Source organism: Zalophus californianus, chromosome 1 (assembly GCF_009762305.2).
Source record: "Zalophus californianus isolate mZalCal1 chromosome 1, mZalCal1.pri.v2, whole genome shotgun sequence".
Lineage (NCBI taxonomy): Eukaryota > Metazoa > Chordata > Mammalia > Carnivora > Otariidae > Zalophus > Zalophus californianus.
In genome coordinates, this window is record NC_045595.1 from 65,490,541 (window position 1) to 65,507,139 (window position 16,599).

The window sequence follows — 16,599 nt, forward strand, 5'->3', positions numbered from 1 at the left end:
CTGAGGTGTGTCCTGCTCGGCATCTGGGAGCACCCCCACCCCGCCTCAGTTGCCCACAGCAGTCCTCAGGCGTGAACACCTGCTTGCTCGGCTTTTCTCCCTTCCCAGTCTCCCTTCCCCACTCTCACATTTCTTGGGAGATAGGTCCCTGTCTCAGCCTCTGCTTTGGAGAACCCCGTGTCCCCAGAACTTTCCCAGGCAGGGTTAGCTTCCTCATCTCCTGGCCAGAAACCTCCAGCACCACCTGCTGGAGCTTCCCTCCGCTCCGCAGCCCAGCTACAGGGCTGGAACCCCGATACTCACACAGGCCCCGAGAGTCTTGCTGATGCACTGGAACTAGTTCTAATTTCTCCCTTAGAAGAAAGGAAACCACAGTTGAGTCTATAACCCCTCTCTGAGCTTGTTGGTCCCTGGATTATATCACCCCGCCAAAATCACCAGGGCCCACCCATTCAGGGAGGCCTGGATCCAGAGCCATTCTGTGCCCTGGTCCCCTGGACTTTGCCTCAGTCTGGGCGGCCAAGCATTAGGGAGTCCATTCCAGGTACAGAGGGACCCCATCAAGACCCATCAAGAGGGTCTGGAAGGACTGGGGAAGGTCCCTGGAAGCAGCGGCCTCCTGCTCATACTAACTGGATATGAGAAACTCATAGGCTATTTCCCAAGAAAGCAGACTCTGAGGAGATGCGTGTGCAGGAAGTTTCCTGGGGACCGTTCTCAGTATCAACACCTGTTGGGGAAGGGGGTGTAAATCACGCGGGACTGGGTAAAAGGAATGTGAGACAGTTGAAGCGAAGGCGTTGTCTGGTGCCACAGGGAGATCTGGGATGGCCCTGCTGAGCTGTCCTGAGTTGAAGCAAGGGGCTGGACCTTTGTAATCCACAATGACCAGTCACTGGATGAGAGCTGCCCCAGAGAGGGGCATGAATGTGAGTCCGGAGATTCAGTTCCTCTGAGGGCAAGTCTGGGAGAGCAGGTGCTTCAGTCCAGAGGCAGGGCTGATAAGGCAACATGGCACCCATCACACCCAGTGTTAACAATACTCAGAGGCAGGCATGGTCAGAAACTTCTCTGCCACCCAGAGCAGATGAGGACGACGGAGTGACTGTCCCATGCTAACTTGAGAGGAGCTGGAGTTAAGCCCTAAAGAAAGAACGCCAAGTCCCTTGACAGCCACGCCCTGGGGCTTCACGCCTGGAAGGACCAACCATGGCTCCTAAAGCCACCTCCAGACCCACCCTCAATTCTCAACCAACCTGCAGGGGGGTAGTTTGCATGAGAAGCCCCAGGTCCAGCAGTACTAGTTCTACACAGCCTTTCTCTTCCCACGAAGCAGGAATGGGAGAGGTTAATGAAGCCTCTGGCTGAGTACCTTGCTTGCAGAAAGGAGCCAGCTGGGAATCACTCATCCGAAGGCACTGAGGAGCAAGCCTTGCTGGGTCAGAGCCGAGTAGAGGCTGGGGACTAAAGTGACAGTGCCACTCTGCCCTCGGGTTTATAGCTGGCAGCTGGCATTTTTGGTAAACCGGGTGACAATGAGCAACTGAGGTCACTTCTCTGTGCCTCAGTCTCCCCATCTATTAAGTGGGGCTGTCATTTTAAGGTGGAAATGGGGTGCTTGCAGGAATTTCCTCCACAAGCTATGACGTGCTACCCCAATGTCAGAGTAGAAAGCAGTTTCTATGTTGCTACTTCTCAAGCATGTCCAGATTAGGTAACATTTTAGCAACAAAAGACAAAATCGTGTGGGAATCCCTGAGAGAAAAGAGGAAAGTTTCATGGCTCTTTGGGAGAAGGTAGATCAATTCAAAATCAAGTTGGCAATACCCTATAAGGTGACATTTTTTCTAGGTCTAAGAGAAAGTCTCCCATACGTGCACAAGGAGATGGATATACAATGAACACAGTGTTTTTGTAACATTATAGAATTAGCAAGAATAACCTTGATGTCCCTAAGGAGGGGAACTGAGGAAGCTAAGAGGCTGGATTCAAGAAACACTAAGGAAAATAAAGCCAAGGGGGTTGGTCTGGATTTGAGGTGGGGGACAGAGGTTTCAAAGAGGGTGCCTGTGTTTTGAATTTGCTCAGCAGTCCCGTTCCGTGCAAGAGGGAGCAATAAAGAAGGGCCAGGTACGGGGTGCTGATCACATATTCTGGACTGGAGGAATGTATGCCCACATGTGGATGCGTCACGTGGCCAGTTGGACAGACGGTCTGAGCCACAAGGAGAAGCCTGGGCTGGAGACATACTGGGAGGAGGGAGGTAGAGGATCATCTGCAAGATAGCGGGTACAGGTAAAGGGAGATTATGGGGGTAAGGACGAGGGTCTAGGACTGGGTTTGAAGAAACTACAACTATGTTATTTAACAGCTTTATTGAGGTATAAGTGATACACAATAAACAGCACATACTGAAAGTGTACAATTTGATAAATTTTGACATGTATACACCCAAAGATCCATTATTACATTCAAGATAATGAGCATATCCCTCGCCTCCAAAGTTACCTGGCGTTCTTCTGTAACTTCTCCTTCCCTCCTATCCCCAGGCAACCCCTGATCTGCTCCCTTGCTAGGATTAGTTCTCATCTTCTAGAATTGTATGTAGATGGGACCACACGAAATGTAATCTGCTTTGGTCTGACTTCTTTCCTTCACTCTAATTACTTTCTTTTTTTTTGTCCATGTTGTTGCTTGAATCAAGAGTTTATTCCTTGTTATTGCTGAATTGTAGTCATTGTATGGACGCACCACAATTTGATTATACATCGCCAATGTATGGACACTCAGACTACTTGCACTTTTGAGCTACTACAAACATAGCACCTATTAATATCTGTGTACAAGTCTTGGTGTGGACAAACACTGTAACTTTTCTTGTAAATACCTAGGGGTGGAACGGCTGGATCATATGGGCGGGATATGGTTAGCTTTTAAAGGAACTGCCAATTTTTTCTCCAAAGAGGGGAGACTATTGAACATCCCCACCAGCAATATACAAAAGTTCCAGTTGCTCCAACTCCTCGCCAACACTTGGTATGGTCAGTCTTGTCATTGTAGCCATTCTAATAGGTATACAGTATTATTTCACTGTGGCCTTACTTTGCATTTCCCTGGTGACTAATGATGAAACAACCTTTAGCAACTGGAAGAAGGCTGAACCTAGCTATACAGGAAACCCAAAGGAGAAGACAGAGATGCAGGGAGAAGAGCATAAAAACGTGGCATCGTGGAAGCCAACAGGAGAAATGGCTCAGAGAGAGAGTGGTCAAGAGAATCAAATGATGCTAATGTGGCCTGAAAATTCTCATTTGGATGTAGTGCCTTTGGTGCCATTCCAGTGGCAACTGGTTCCAGCTTCCAGGCTCTCTCCACGTTTGCAGAACAAGAGTCCATGGTACTGCCTACTGGGTGGTACCCTCTCCTCAGGTGTGTGGGCCCCGGCTCCCTCCTCGGAGCCCCTGAGGTGAAAGCACCAGTCACCACTTTGCAGCAGTCCCACGTTTCCAGAGGGGATCACAGGCTCTGTCTCCTGGGAGGCCAACTGTGACATGATGAGCATGCGGAAGTTTTCTTAGGGAGTGGTCTCCGGCTGGTCACCTCTGAGAACGGAAAAAAGCAAGACTGGGCGAGGCCGACACTGGATTGCTGAGGCTGGGATGGCCCTTCAGCGCTGTCCCCACTGGGGACAAGGGAGCCGAGCCTTCCTTCCCTGCGTGGACCAGTCACTGGACACAGCCTGCCCCAGGAGGGAGGTGGGACCCTGAGCGAGGCGACTCTTCCAGCTGAAAGCGATGCCCGTAGACAGTTACTGCTGAGGACTGCCAACCCGGCAACCTCTTCCCTTCCTCCTCAAGAGGGATCAGGGCGGCACAGTCAGCCTCCACTACAAGGGGTTTCTCCTCTAAGTTTCCAGGTTCGTATCACCCAGCCTCTTCCTTTGGCCCCCCCACCTCAGATTGGAAGCCATTTCCTGCCGTTACCGCTGCTAGATCACTTCAGAGGCCCCAGTGCACTTTCGCGATGTTCCAACTCCCGCTTAAGGGATTCCTTACACTAAACACTCTCTCACTGTTCCTGGTTTCCTGATTGTCCTCCTCTGCCCAGAGGACTCCAACACCAGTAGGGAGAAGGGGGCGGGGTGAGAAGCCCACCCTGGTGGATTGGTTCTGTGTCCCACTGGCTGGGTTACATATATATAACCCAGAAAGGTCAATTTGGAAAATATCAGGATCATGTTTTGCTTTTGGCTCATGCATACCCCCGAGTCGTCTGAAAAGACCAACATTTCCATACAGGAATCTGGAATGAATCAGAGAACATGCATCCTGAAGCCTCCGTGTGTCTGCCCTGCAGTAGGAACGTGGCTGAACTCTCTGAGCAGCTTGGAGCCTGAGTATAATCCATTTACGGAACTGCTGACATATTAATGCACTAAACGGCTCCCCGGTGGTCTGAAAACGTTAACACAGTCACAGCCTGAGTGCCCAGCTTCATGTGGACGTGACTCAGGCTCAGGGATAATCGGCTGAAAAACAGTATAAAGGGGTGCTGGAGGGGGAAGAATAAATCAATGATTTCTCCTTTCCATTCTTCCACCAGTACCAGACCGGATTTTCAGTAAATGCTGGACAGCAAGACCAGCACATCCCAAATAAACAGGTCCTGCCAGTTAATCAAGTGTCCACCACATTTAGATGTAGTCATATTGGCTTCAGGAAGCATGTCTAAACTCTACTTCCCTGGCTCCCCTCACCAGCATTAAGAAGTCATCGGAATACAACCCACTTCTGTCAGTCATTTTATTACTACAGAAAGACCATGATTCACCTTGTTGACCCTCACAGGGGGAGTTTAGATCCTGGTAAGCACCACTCATGTTGTTTACCATGAACTTGATTACAAGGAGGAAGCAAAACACAACATTATTACCAAAAAGTCCTCCCTGATAGTCTTAAACCCCCCCCAAAATAAATGTGTTAAAGTCTTCAAATATACAAATCTAAAAATATGTTACAACATTTAACAGTAAGACTCAAGTTCATTTTTTAAAATATGCTTTAAAATATACTAAGCATCTCTCTCCTTCCCCTGATTCTCCAATGAGGGGCAGAAGTCCTCCTCACTGAAGTCCTCCTGGATTTCTGTCTCGTTCTCTGTCCCTGGGGGAGAAGGGGGCTGCATAGTACCCGAGGCGGCCACTACGAGGCTTGCTCAGCAGACCGCTTGTGCTGCCTCCGGATGTGGCCTTCACTGCCGGGGGGCACCTCCTTCTGGAGGTTCGCTGTGCTAGTCTTTCCCGCAGTTTCAATCCAGGGGTGCTGAAGGACCTGGTGGGCGGTGTAGCGCTTTTTGGGGTCTACCACCAGTAACCGGCTCACCAGATCTTTGGCAGCTGTGGGAGGGTGAGAAGGAAGAGAAAATGAAATGAATGCAGGTGGCTCTGAATTTGTCCGCCCCGCGCACGAACTGAGATCACAAACGCCTATGTCAGCACCACACACTAGAGGGCGCTGCCCCACAGAACTTTCTGTGATGCTGAGAGCCTTCCATGTCTGCACTACCCACTGAGCATCTGAAACATGGCTACCGAGACTGAGCAATGGAATTTTTATGTGTTGACTTTCAACGAGTGCACGTTTCAACTGCAACAGCCATGAGCGGCGAGGGGCTACCATGTCGGGACAGCAGAGCCTTAGAGGATGTCCGTTCGTTTCTAGAGTCAGGGGGCCAGGCCCACCCCTGACAGCCATGGCGCCCCGCGCAAGAGAACAAATGGAGGCCACATACCATATGTCTACATATCTTACATTTTGAAATCAATCGTCGGGCTGTTAAATAAAATCTGTTCAATCTCCTTCCTAAGTTGGTAAATATGCCTTCACCCTGACAAAGTTGAGAAACACGTGAAGGAAACCTAAGTACAAAACAGCACCAAGTCAAAATGAATTTCATTTCCTGCCCAAGATCATGACTGATTCTAGAGAGATGGGGGGGGGGGGGCAACTGGTGGGCCAGGTGGCAGGCAAGGGGGGGGAGAAACGACTTCTCTGTGGCTTGTTGGCTCTCCCTGGTCAGCTCCCTGAGCTTCCTTTTTGATCACGTGAGAAAAACACCACCCACTTCTCCCTACCTTTCTTGGGTGATGACTCTTGCTTAAGATCAGCTGCTCACCCACCAATGAGCCCCTCCTCTACACCACTTTCCGGCCGCCTCTTAAGCATGGAAGCCACAGGATTTCTCCTACCTCGCCCCCTTCAAGCTGGGTGAGTTCTGCCAACAAAGTGCCTGGGCACCCACCCCAAACAGCATCACTCCATCAAGATCCCCAGAGGACTCAGCGGGGAGTGGGTCAGGTTTAAACTGGGAATTCTCAGACTCACATGTACAAGTGTGGACAACTGAACACCCCACCAACATGTCCAAGCTCTCTCTACCCCTCTGAACAGAGCCTCCTTGGCTACCCTGGGGCAATATAGGAAGTTTCTGGGTAAAGAGGTCTCCCCAGTCTTGGAAGTAGGCCTGCACCATTTGGGCAGAGAATTCTGGGGTTCTGATTAAGTGACCTAGAATGGGGGACCTGGGTTCTGGAGGACACATCTCCTTGGCTCCAGAATCCCCTTGCTCTGTGGGGTGGGTATAACCAGAGTAGGGCCCTCTCTAAGGCATGGGGCTCAGGGCAGGGGCCACCATACCCAAATCTAAGGACACTGCTTCACAGAACTTTCTAAAATGATTTTCAGTCCTTCAACTCCCAAGTCACCACTGGCTTGCTCAGCTCAAGACCCTCACTCCACCCGCAGCACGCCACCCCTCTCTCTACCTTACTTAAGGGGCGAAGAAAATGAAGCTTTCTCCTTGCCTCATCCCCCAACCCCAAGTAAGGAGACTGAGGCTGGGGATGAGGGCAGTTCAATAACTCATCTTAGATGACATGGTTGGGGAAATTGAGGGAAAATAAAGTTATCACTCCTATTCTACTTTTTAAGCTAGAGACTCAAAGACTCAAAACCCCCGAATATCCAGTTCCCAGTTTTATCAGGGTAATGGGTGGTACCGACAAATCAGTAGCAAAAAGGGGAAAGGGGGGTTTTGAAAGGGGCCAAAAAGGAGGAAGACCCGACATGCCTCTGTTCCACTTAAGATAGCTAAGACCGTCACCCACTGCCTTCCAGAGCCTCCGTGCTCCAACTACAGCCCTGCACAAACCCTGGCTGTTCACCAGGAAGATATGCATTCCCAGGCTGCTCAATTCCCAGTACTTCTATATCCGAGATGACTGTGATCTTTCCAAATGAGGGTTTATATTTCTGATATTCTTCAGTTCTGAGGTCCCTCCACTGCCTTAAGTATCTAGTAACTGCAACCAGTGGTCAGACTTTTTCACTGAATCCAAAGCAAGTCCTGTTTCCCAGAGTGCTATACAAATAAATCTCCACGAAGCTCACAGGTAACAAAGGATGAAGCGCAGGCCGACAGCCCCTCTCCCTGCCCGGTTCTGAGGTGGCCCCTGCACGCCTCATTACACAGCTGACCTAAAACCTGCTCTGCCGGCAGAACCCAGGACGGGCTCCAGCTCTAACGTCGCCTCGTGTCCCCCGCTTGGGGGAGCCAATCTCACCGTCAGAAATATTGTCCCAGTAAGGGGCCAGGAATTCGAAGTGGCCCAGCTGGATGATGTTAAAGAGCTCGTCCTGGTCCCTCTCCGGGCTGCGGAAAGGAGGGAAGCCACACAGTAGGATATACAGGATCACGCCTGCGGCCCACATATCCACTTCCAGCCCGTAACCTGTGCGACAGGCAGAGACACAAGCCAAACTGAGACCAGGCTGGATCACACAGGAGGTGACAAATGTGGGGAACTGTGGTTCTGGGTGACCAAGGCCCGCAGCTTTCAGTAAGCACCAGCCACTTCTAAACACATGGGGGGGGGGGGGTGCTTTGCTGCCAATGCCTACAAATGGGGGGTCGACTCCAGTGTTACCCAAAGCTTGGTCCTCAGACGACTGCCAGTTTGGCACCCTTTCTTACCGGTCTGGGATAAAATAAGCACAGAAACTGAAAGTAAACGTTTGGAAACTCATAGCAATTGGGCATGGCCATGACATCCAGCTCCAGGGTCAAGGACACGTCTCACTGAACGGAGTTTAGGGCAGAGTTCGCGGGTTGTCGAGCACACGTGGTAAGTCACGCGTGGCATGAGCGGTGACCTCGGCCCACGTAGCAGAGCTTCATGTGGGCCCGCACTATATTAGAAATTCTAAAACCTTCCCCAGAGACAACTCAAGAAGTCCTGGTCTACCCCAGCAGCCTCTCCATCCCAGTCACTGTCTTTCACGTTGAAAAAATATTTTTACTGGCTCTCTCTTATGATTATAAAAAGACTGACATTACTAGCTGTATCCCCCCATGAGCCCACAGACACACACAAACACACACCCACACATACTTCTACTTCCTGTAACGAGATTAGGGTCACATTGGACATATTTTATACCCTATTTCATTCACTTAATATACCATGGCATTTCCTATGGAGGAATTTCCTATAAAGAATATTAAAAAAAAATTCTTCAAAAACATGATTTCTAATAGCTGTCAGTATTCCCTTTACATAATAAATCCTCTATGTTGCAATTTAAGTATCTCCTAACTTTCTTACACTAGAATTCTGTGATGAACATCCTCATCTATTAAATATTTGTGCACATCTCTGACTATATCCTTGCAATAACTTTCTGGAAATTAAATGCACAATACAGTAAAGGTTTACACAGTGAAGGTTTTTGATATGCACTGCCCAATCATCCTCACAAAACCCTATAACAGCAGTATGGACATTTTCAAACATGTTCTAACTTTTTACCTTTGGAAAAGGAAAACACTCAGCAGCTATAATTGGGAAGTTGGATATTCATTATTAAGCCCCAGAGCAATGGTGTCAAGACAAATCAGCAAAAATATATATATATATATTACAGAAATAAATCATTGCTGACCTCTTTGTGGCCAACTTCACTGGCCTTTTCTCAGCTCTGTACTACCTTTCACACTCCGGAGGGTCTGGCTTAGCTTGGCCTCCCATCTTGAAACGTGCCCGTCGACCTCTGTGACACCGTGCTCTCCTCGTCCGCCTGCTTCCACTGCCTGGTCCGCTGCTAACCCGTCCCTCCTTCTCCATCCCCCAACTCTGGGCCTCCCTCCAGAGTCTGTCCCCGGCCGCCCTTGCTGGCATCATGAGGAGCTCCTTATCTCGCCCGCGTGGGCTGCCATTTCCGCGTTGAGGAGTCTCAAAAGCACCCGCTCAGCCCAGGGCCTGACCTCCCTGCCAACTGGACAAGTCCACGTATCCATCCTCATACCTCTACCAAATCACTGTGTTTAAAATTTCAACCCACCCACCGCATCTCCCAAAAGAGCTTTCCAACACCCTTAGTTGGTATCAGCACCAAGGCTGTGGTTTCCCTCAGCATTCAGGGAGACTATTTGCTTTCCTTCTTTTACCCAGGTCATTGATACCTCCACTAAAATGTCTGTGGTTGTCACCACAGTACCATAGCCACTCTGCTGGCCACACTGAGTCCAAATTCCTCTGCTCAGCCTCCCCCGTTGTGGAGAATCCAGACTCAACCTAGTCAGCCAACTAAATCGCCCTCTGCAAAACTGAGACCAGTCTTGTCAATGGCTCTACCACCCAACCCCCGTGCATAGTCCTGTCTCCCCGTCTTAGCTTCCCTGATGCTTCTGCTGCTGGGAAACTCTCTCCCTTCTCCCCACCAACCCCACAACCCATCCAGAGCTTTCCATCTTACATATGACACCTGAACTCATTTCTCCCAAAGTGCTACAGTGGCTAAACAGTCATTCATATATTTGGAGCCATATAATAATAATAACGGTTTCCTTTTTATGTACTTTATGGAATGTGCCACTAAAACAGTTCATTGGATCCTCGTATGATATACAAACTGGTAATAAATACTACTCATGGGGTTTGAAATGGGACACCTTGTTCCTTAAAATTCAAAGTTGGAGGAGGAATTTTTAAGCCGATTACCATAAGAACTGCTTCAAATTTTTCCCATTACAGGTAGCCTTGGGTCAGTGGCACAAATAGCCTTGCTTGTTTGAGTCCCCTGGCTAATTCTCCATCATCTTTTATCTCGCTCTCCTGCCAGCGCGCGCGCGCACACACACACACACACACACACACACACACACACACACACACACACACACACACCCCAAACACTCCACTGTAAGGGCAGCCCAGATGAGGAAAAAGTCCACATGCTTTGGTGGGGGCTCTGTTTCAAGTATCTCCATTAAAATCCAAGTGCAAGCCTGGTGCCAACTCTGAGATTTTTGATTGCCCCATATTGAAAAATATTAAATATTAAAAATAAGACATTTGTTAGTAAGTGAACCAGAGTCCCTTGGAGCAAGGTATAACACGTACCTTTCTCAGAAAGAATTTCAGGAGCTACATAAGTTGGAGTCCCACACACAGTAAATATAGGTCTCACCACATGCTTTGCAAGGCCAAAATCAGCCAATTTCAAGGTGGTAGATTTGTCCTCATTTCGCTGAACCTGTAAGAAAACAAAATCTCCAAATCACCAAAATTGTGATGAGAACAAAGAAGAAAAACTAATGAGACAACAAGCACGCAAGGTCAGGAAAAGCAAACGATAAACCTACTTGAGCTTATAGCTGATAAACCCAACCTGATTTCGGTGACGGATACTCACATTTTCAAGTAAAACACCAATGAGTTAGATTCACTGTGTTGTCCACTACAGTAGTACCATATTGCCACAGATGGCTATTAAAATTTGTATCAAATTAAAAATTTAGTTTCTCAGACACACTAGCCACATTTCAAGTGCTCAAGAGCCATTGAGGGTTAATGGCTACCATATTGAACAGTGCAATTATAGAACCTTTCCATCATCACAGAAACTTCTATTGGGCACCACTGAGTTAGAACAAGGATCAATGATATTTTGAGCCCTGACTAGCATTAGTGAGGACTAGAAAATGTCTCTGGGGAATGCGAAATCTGGGCAGGAAAAAAAAAAAAAAAGGGAAAGAACTAGAAATTAGAAGGAAGAAGTAAGTAAGCAGTGGAGAAACGCTAGGTACAGACCCTAATTTGAGGACTGGGGAAGGTCTTAAGGACCAAACAGACCAGAAGTCTTTAGTTCCAAATCCAAGACTTGCCTCTGGATGGTCTTGGACCAATTTCTTTACTCATCTAAGCCTGTCTTCTCCTTTAAAAAGGGAGGGAGGTAATCAATTCCAGCAATTAGGCTTATGTCAGGAGTTCCAATCAGTGTCCATAATCTACCCTGCGAAGTCCTCCTCTAAAGTAACCAACTGTCCCAGGCCACCAGGGACTGAAGGGTTCCCAGGATGTGAGATTTTCATTTTTAAAACTAGGACAATCTCTGGGCGCCTGGGTGGCTCAGTCCGTTAAGCATCCGACTCTTGATTTCAGCTCAGGTCCTGATCTCAGGGTCGTGAGATCGAGCCCTGTGTCGAGCTCTGAGCTTATCAGGGAGTCTGCTTGACATTCTCTCTCTCCCCCCCCACCCCTCCCCTGCTCTCAAGTAAATAAATAAAAAAATAAACTAGGACAGTCACAGGCAAACCAGGATGAGGTGGTTGTCCTTGTTTCCACATAATACAGAATTAATACTACTAAATTGGGATTTATTCATATATATATATATGGTACATATATATATGTATGAGATATATATATATATGAGAACTGACAGACTGGGTTCTGTTAACATTTTTGCATGAAGGTGAAAGAAGTTAGTTCTGACTCTTTAGACCCCACTTCCACCAGGTTTTGGAGAAGGGGAAAATCAGTCATTTTTAGAGCAACAGAAAAGATGTGACCCTCACTGTGAAATGAAGACGGAGAGCCCCTGCTCTCCTCTGTCCTCGTCAAAATGGATCCCACCTGCGTCTCATTCTTCCAAACAAATTCCGGTGGCCAGCTTTCTGATCACTGGTAAACCAATTCCCACTGCCCAGCTGATGTGTCCTGTCCTTCTCCCTCAAGGCGTCTGCATGCTAGATGATGTGTTAGGAAGAGGTGGGTCTTCCCCTAAAGAAATGAATCTCAAGAGGTGAGTCTAGCAGATACTTAGACCACCACGCAAGACACAGCGTAAGTAAAGATATGTTCTATTTCACGTAAAAACAAACAGCGAGGGGGCAAACCTAGCATATTTTGCAGTAAGTGAAAGGTGCATTGGCTCCCTCCTTGCTACGCAGGCGCTTTTGCACTCTGGGGAAAGGTTAAATCATTGGGCACATCAGAACTCCAACCTTCTTCAACGCTAGTTGGTACCCAAAAAAGTAAGGCAGAAGGGCGACCCATAGGAGGTCTGGCCTCCAAACATCAGAGAGTGTTAAGACTCAGAGCAACAGCCTTCCCCCTGACCAAGTCTCAGGACACCAAGAAATAAAGGCAGAAGCCAAAGGATTCCCACGGCCCCTCGTTCCCGGGAGGCAGGAAGCGAGGTGTCACAACCCGGTGGTACCTGCCTGCTTCCAGCTCCGGCCCCGCGCGGGCCCTGCTCTGCAGCAATCCAGGTAGCCGCCCCTGGCAGCTGGTCTGTGCACACCAGGAAGATGCTGGTTCCCTACCTGGAAGGCGTTCCGAGCCCCTTTAGCAGCCTTGTTACCCATCCTTCCAACCTCCTGTTCACAGAAAGCGGCCCACGCGATCTCTAGCAGGGAGTTTTGAATGGTAGATTCTGCAAGTGTGACATCTTTTCCTCCCTCCTGTCCTCTGCCTCTTGGGAAAGGTGCACCTGTCGTCACATCCTGCCTTTCCTCCCAACAGAAAGGACAAAGCTGGGGGCTGTCAAGGTCTTGGGCCCAGAGGGGAATTTATCCATAGAGGGCAGAGACAAGAGTGGAATCTTAAAAAACAAACAGAAAAAGTCCAGCTCCTAGAAACAAAGAGTAGAACGGCAGTCACCAGGGACTGGGGAAAGCTGGTGGTCCAAGGGTACCAAGAGAGATCTCAAACATCCTTACAAGAAAAAAAAAATGCCACAAAAAACAAAGCAGCTCTACGAGGTGATGGACAGGGAAATTAACGTGAGTGTGGAAATCCTTCCACAATGTATACGTGTATTGGATTGGATCATCATGGTGTACATTTGAAATATATCACAATTTTATTTGTCAATCACACCTCAATAAAGCTGGGGGGAAGAAATTAATGCATAGTTTTAATTAAAACATAAATTTTGTTACATATAAGATTAAGTAAATTTATACTTTGGAGTTTTTTCCAAGGCACGTTCTCAACAAAACTTCTATTTTCCACTTAAAAAAAAAAAAAATTACAGCCCCTATGGCCGTCTTGAAATCCAGACATACAGCCAGTGCCCTGGGGATCCTGGTCACACAGAAGTGCCCCCAGGAATACAGCCACCTTCCCCCCTGGAGGGACCCCTGCTGGACCCAGCACCACCTGAGGGATTGATGGCAAAAGCCCCTTTTGTAACAAATGGGTAAAATCAGGGTCGAGGTGACTGGCTCTGTCCCCTCCTGGCAGAGGTCGGCCTCAGGTCCACCTGCTTCTGGTTCTCCTGGAGGGGGGTGCTCTGGGCGGCTTCCTCATGTCCCGCACTGAAATAACCCTTTGCAGGACGATTCAGCGTCACGCACCCATTACATGTACAGACTCTAAAGCCCAACAGCCAGGTGCAAACTCCAGCTCACCATTTACTGGTGTAACTGGCTAAGTCACTGGTCCTCTCTGTGCCCCCACTTCCTCATCTGTAAAGTGAGATGTGAATGAGATGTGTGGTGAGAATTTAATGAATTAACATTTGTAAGGTGGGATAAACAGTACCCCAGCACCTAAGAAGCATGACATAAGTGTTTGTTAAGTAAACCCTATTATTTTAGCCTCTGTAACCCCAAGAGCAGGACTGACTTCAGAGAAAATGAGAAGCATGGGAGGTTGTCCTTGATGTATCCCTTGTCCAAACCGAAGGCCCATATATCGGGCAGGGCCCTGGTCCATCCTCTGCTGTGAAAGCTCCAGCCCCCCCTCAGCTCTTGCCTGCCCTGCATCTCCTCATAGAAGCTGAATGCTCATGGCAAAGGGGAGCTGAGCTGTTAATTACTGAGCTATGATAAAACAGGGACAAGGCTGGCTGACTGAACCCCAGGGGAGAGGCTCCTTGGGACCACCTATAGGAGAAATTATCAACTTGTCTGCAGGCACATGTTCTCACAGCTCTCCTGGAATGGGGACAAAGGTTGCCAATGCTCCCAGCAGTGCCTGGGGGGCCGAGGGCAATGGGAAGACCGGCTCTCCCTGTACACCAACAGAGCCATGGGCACAGCAACACCCAGAAATACGGGGCACGCACTCTCTGGTTTCCCCAGACAAGAGGAAGTTCTCTGCACTTGCTTTGGATCCTGCCAGTGAGCTTACTGCTCTTAGAAGAGAACGTGTCTTAATTACCGAGTCTGAGTTACCGCAGGCAACCTAATCAATGCCTCCCTAATTAACCTAACTGAAGGGACAGTCACAGGTGCAGACAAAAATGCGATTCGGCTGTGGTCTGCGTAGCGAGACAGACAGAGCCCAGAAGGAAACAGGGAGCTAATGATCAGAATAATTTAGACTAGAAAAACGAGTTTGGAAGGGGAGGACAACAAAATAGTATGGAGCCTAGAATTTCCAGCTGGATCATCTACATTAATCACATTTGCTGGGTAACTGCTGAAAAAATATGTCCCCCACAAATATTTGTATTCTCCCAACCAAATGATCAGCAGGAAAAGCATCTGGCTGCCTTGATAACACCAAAATAAAATACGCCCCCAGGAGAAATAACAAACCGGTCCTTTCCTCAGAGAAACCCCCCCAACTCCAAACCCTGGCTCCGCTGAAGGACCAGCAGATTCAACATGGTGGACACCCAGTGTTTTGTTTCGCACATTTATTAGGTTAAATGTCCACATGCTGAGGCACGCACTTCCAAACACCGAATCCGCGTTTTACATCATTCTGTGGCCTTCCTAACACATGGCATGCTGCTTCTTGTCTCTTCACGGTTTCATCCCGCTCCGCGCGTGACTTGGGATCATCCCCACGGCACTGCCCACAGCAGGCGCTGAGCCCAGGGTCTGGTTGAGATCTGTGGAGCCGTTTGTCCCTTCCAGAAAGCGGCTTGAGACCACCGGTGTTTTTAGTTCTGCTGTCTCCAGCTTCTACTCTCAGCAGAGACGTCACATCCTTTGGAGCCGTCCGTGTGACTTGCGGCTTTCTCATCTATTTCATCGACGTGAGCAGCTTGATTATACTTAAGGTCCTGCACTGACTGTGTGAGTTTCATTTTGTTTTGTTTCTACAGGCACCTCCCATTCTTGGCTTCAGAACAATTCCCTACCTTAATCGTGAAATCAAATGACATCCTCCCGGCATAACTCGTCCTCCTAGCATCCGAGGGACTTCTGAAACCATCAGCTTTTCCACCCAGATGGGAACGTGTGTAAAACACCCTCCCACCAACGACTGTTCACTTCTGATTGAAATCTCAACATGGAAGGGATCCCACAACTTTAACAGGCAGTTCATCCCATTTGTGGCCACTTTAACTTGTGAGGAGGTTCACCCCTGTGTTGATTCCAAATTCCACCCCCTACACAGTTATCTGAGTCTGCCCTCGGGGAGGGAACTGGTGAAAGCCACACTCGTCCCAAAGGGAAACAGCTATCAGGATCCGCAGGTCACCTCTGGTTTCTCTAACTTCACATCTGAGGATCTTCCAATTGATCCTTATAAGACCTACTCTCCTGACCATCACCCCTTTCTAGCTCCTTCCTACACTAAGTTCATTGCCTGAACCAACAGCACCATCATCGCTTGGGCAGAGATCTGGGCTGCCCAGACCCACTGAACCTGAACCTACATGTCGACAAGCCCCCAGGGTGAGTCGTGTGCACCGTCAAGTCCTGGATGGTCTCCATTTCATCGATGCCTCTCTTAACAAAGAACCCTCAGAAATGAACACTACGTTCCACGTGTAATTTGATCAGGACAGTGGACCTCAGGCCTCTCAGTGAATGGGGCACTGCGTGGCCATAAAGACAGCCAAAGACTCCATTCGGTGTCCCACTCTGATGCCCCTCCCTCAGAAAGCCTTTTGAGGGGTTCAGAACATGCTACCCCAAGTTATTCCACTTTGACATATTGATTATTAAACAACTCCTATCTTCCACTAGTTTTCCCATGATTTTACTTGCCACAATTTGCTGTCCCTAAAATCCTGGAAACCCTTTTTCTTTTATCTTGTCACTTCTCTAAAAATGTATCGTTCTTTTACGACGCTCTATAAAGCCCCGATTTTGAACTACCCGTTGGAGTTACTCATCCCAGAGTTCCCCCATGTGCGTGTGCTGCATTCATGCCCTCCGTCTGTTTTTCTCTTGTTAGTCTGTCTTTTCTCGATTTAATTTCCAGGGTCCTGCCAAAGAACCCAGGAGGGTGGAGACAAAAGGGCTTTTTTCCTTCCCTACACGTTCGTGGGCCAGGCTGGCCAGGTTTGG

The 16,599-nt window shown here is 48.6% G+C and overlaps 1 protein-coding gene across 3 annotated transcripts in view; it reads right to left on the minus strand.

Annotated features, from left to right (window-relative positions):
* Positions 1–2,377: 2,377 nt before the first annotated feature.
* Positions 2,378–16,599, minus strand: part of DCLK3 (doublecortin like kinase 3) — a 48,080-nt gene continuing 33,858 nt past the window's right edge. Inside the window, exons 3-5 of one of the 3 annotated variants that reach the window (XM_027581828.2) lie at positions 10,460–10,592; positions 7,622–7,789; positions 2,378–5,395 (exon numbers count right to left, since the gene is read on the minus strand). In XM_027581828.2, coding sequence (XP_027437629.1) covers positions 5,202–5,395; positions 7,622–7,789; positions 10,460–10,592 — 495 coding nt within the window. In that variant the 3' untranslated portion in view covers positions 2,378–5,201. The remainder of the gene's footprint in view (positions 5,396–7,621; positions 7,790–10,459; positions 10,593–16,599) is intronic. The other 2 variants (XM_027581827.1, XM_027581826.2) reach the window with 2 other exon arrangements.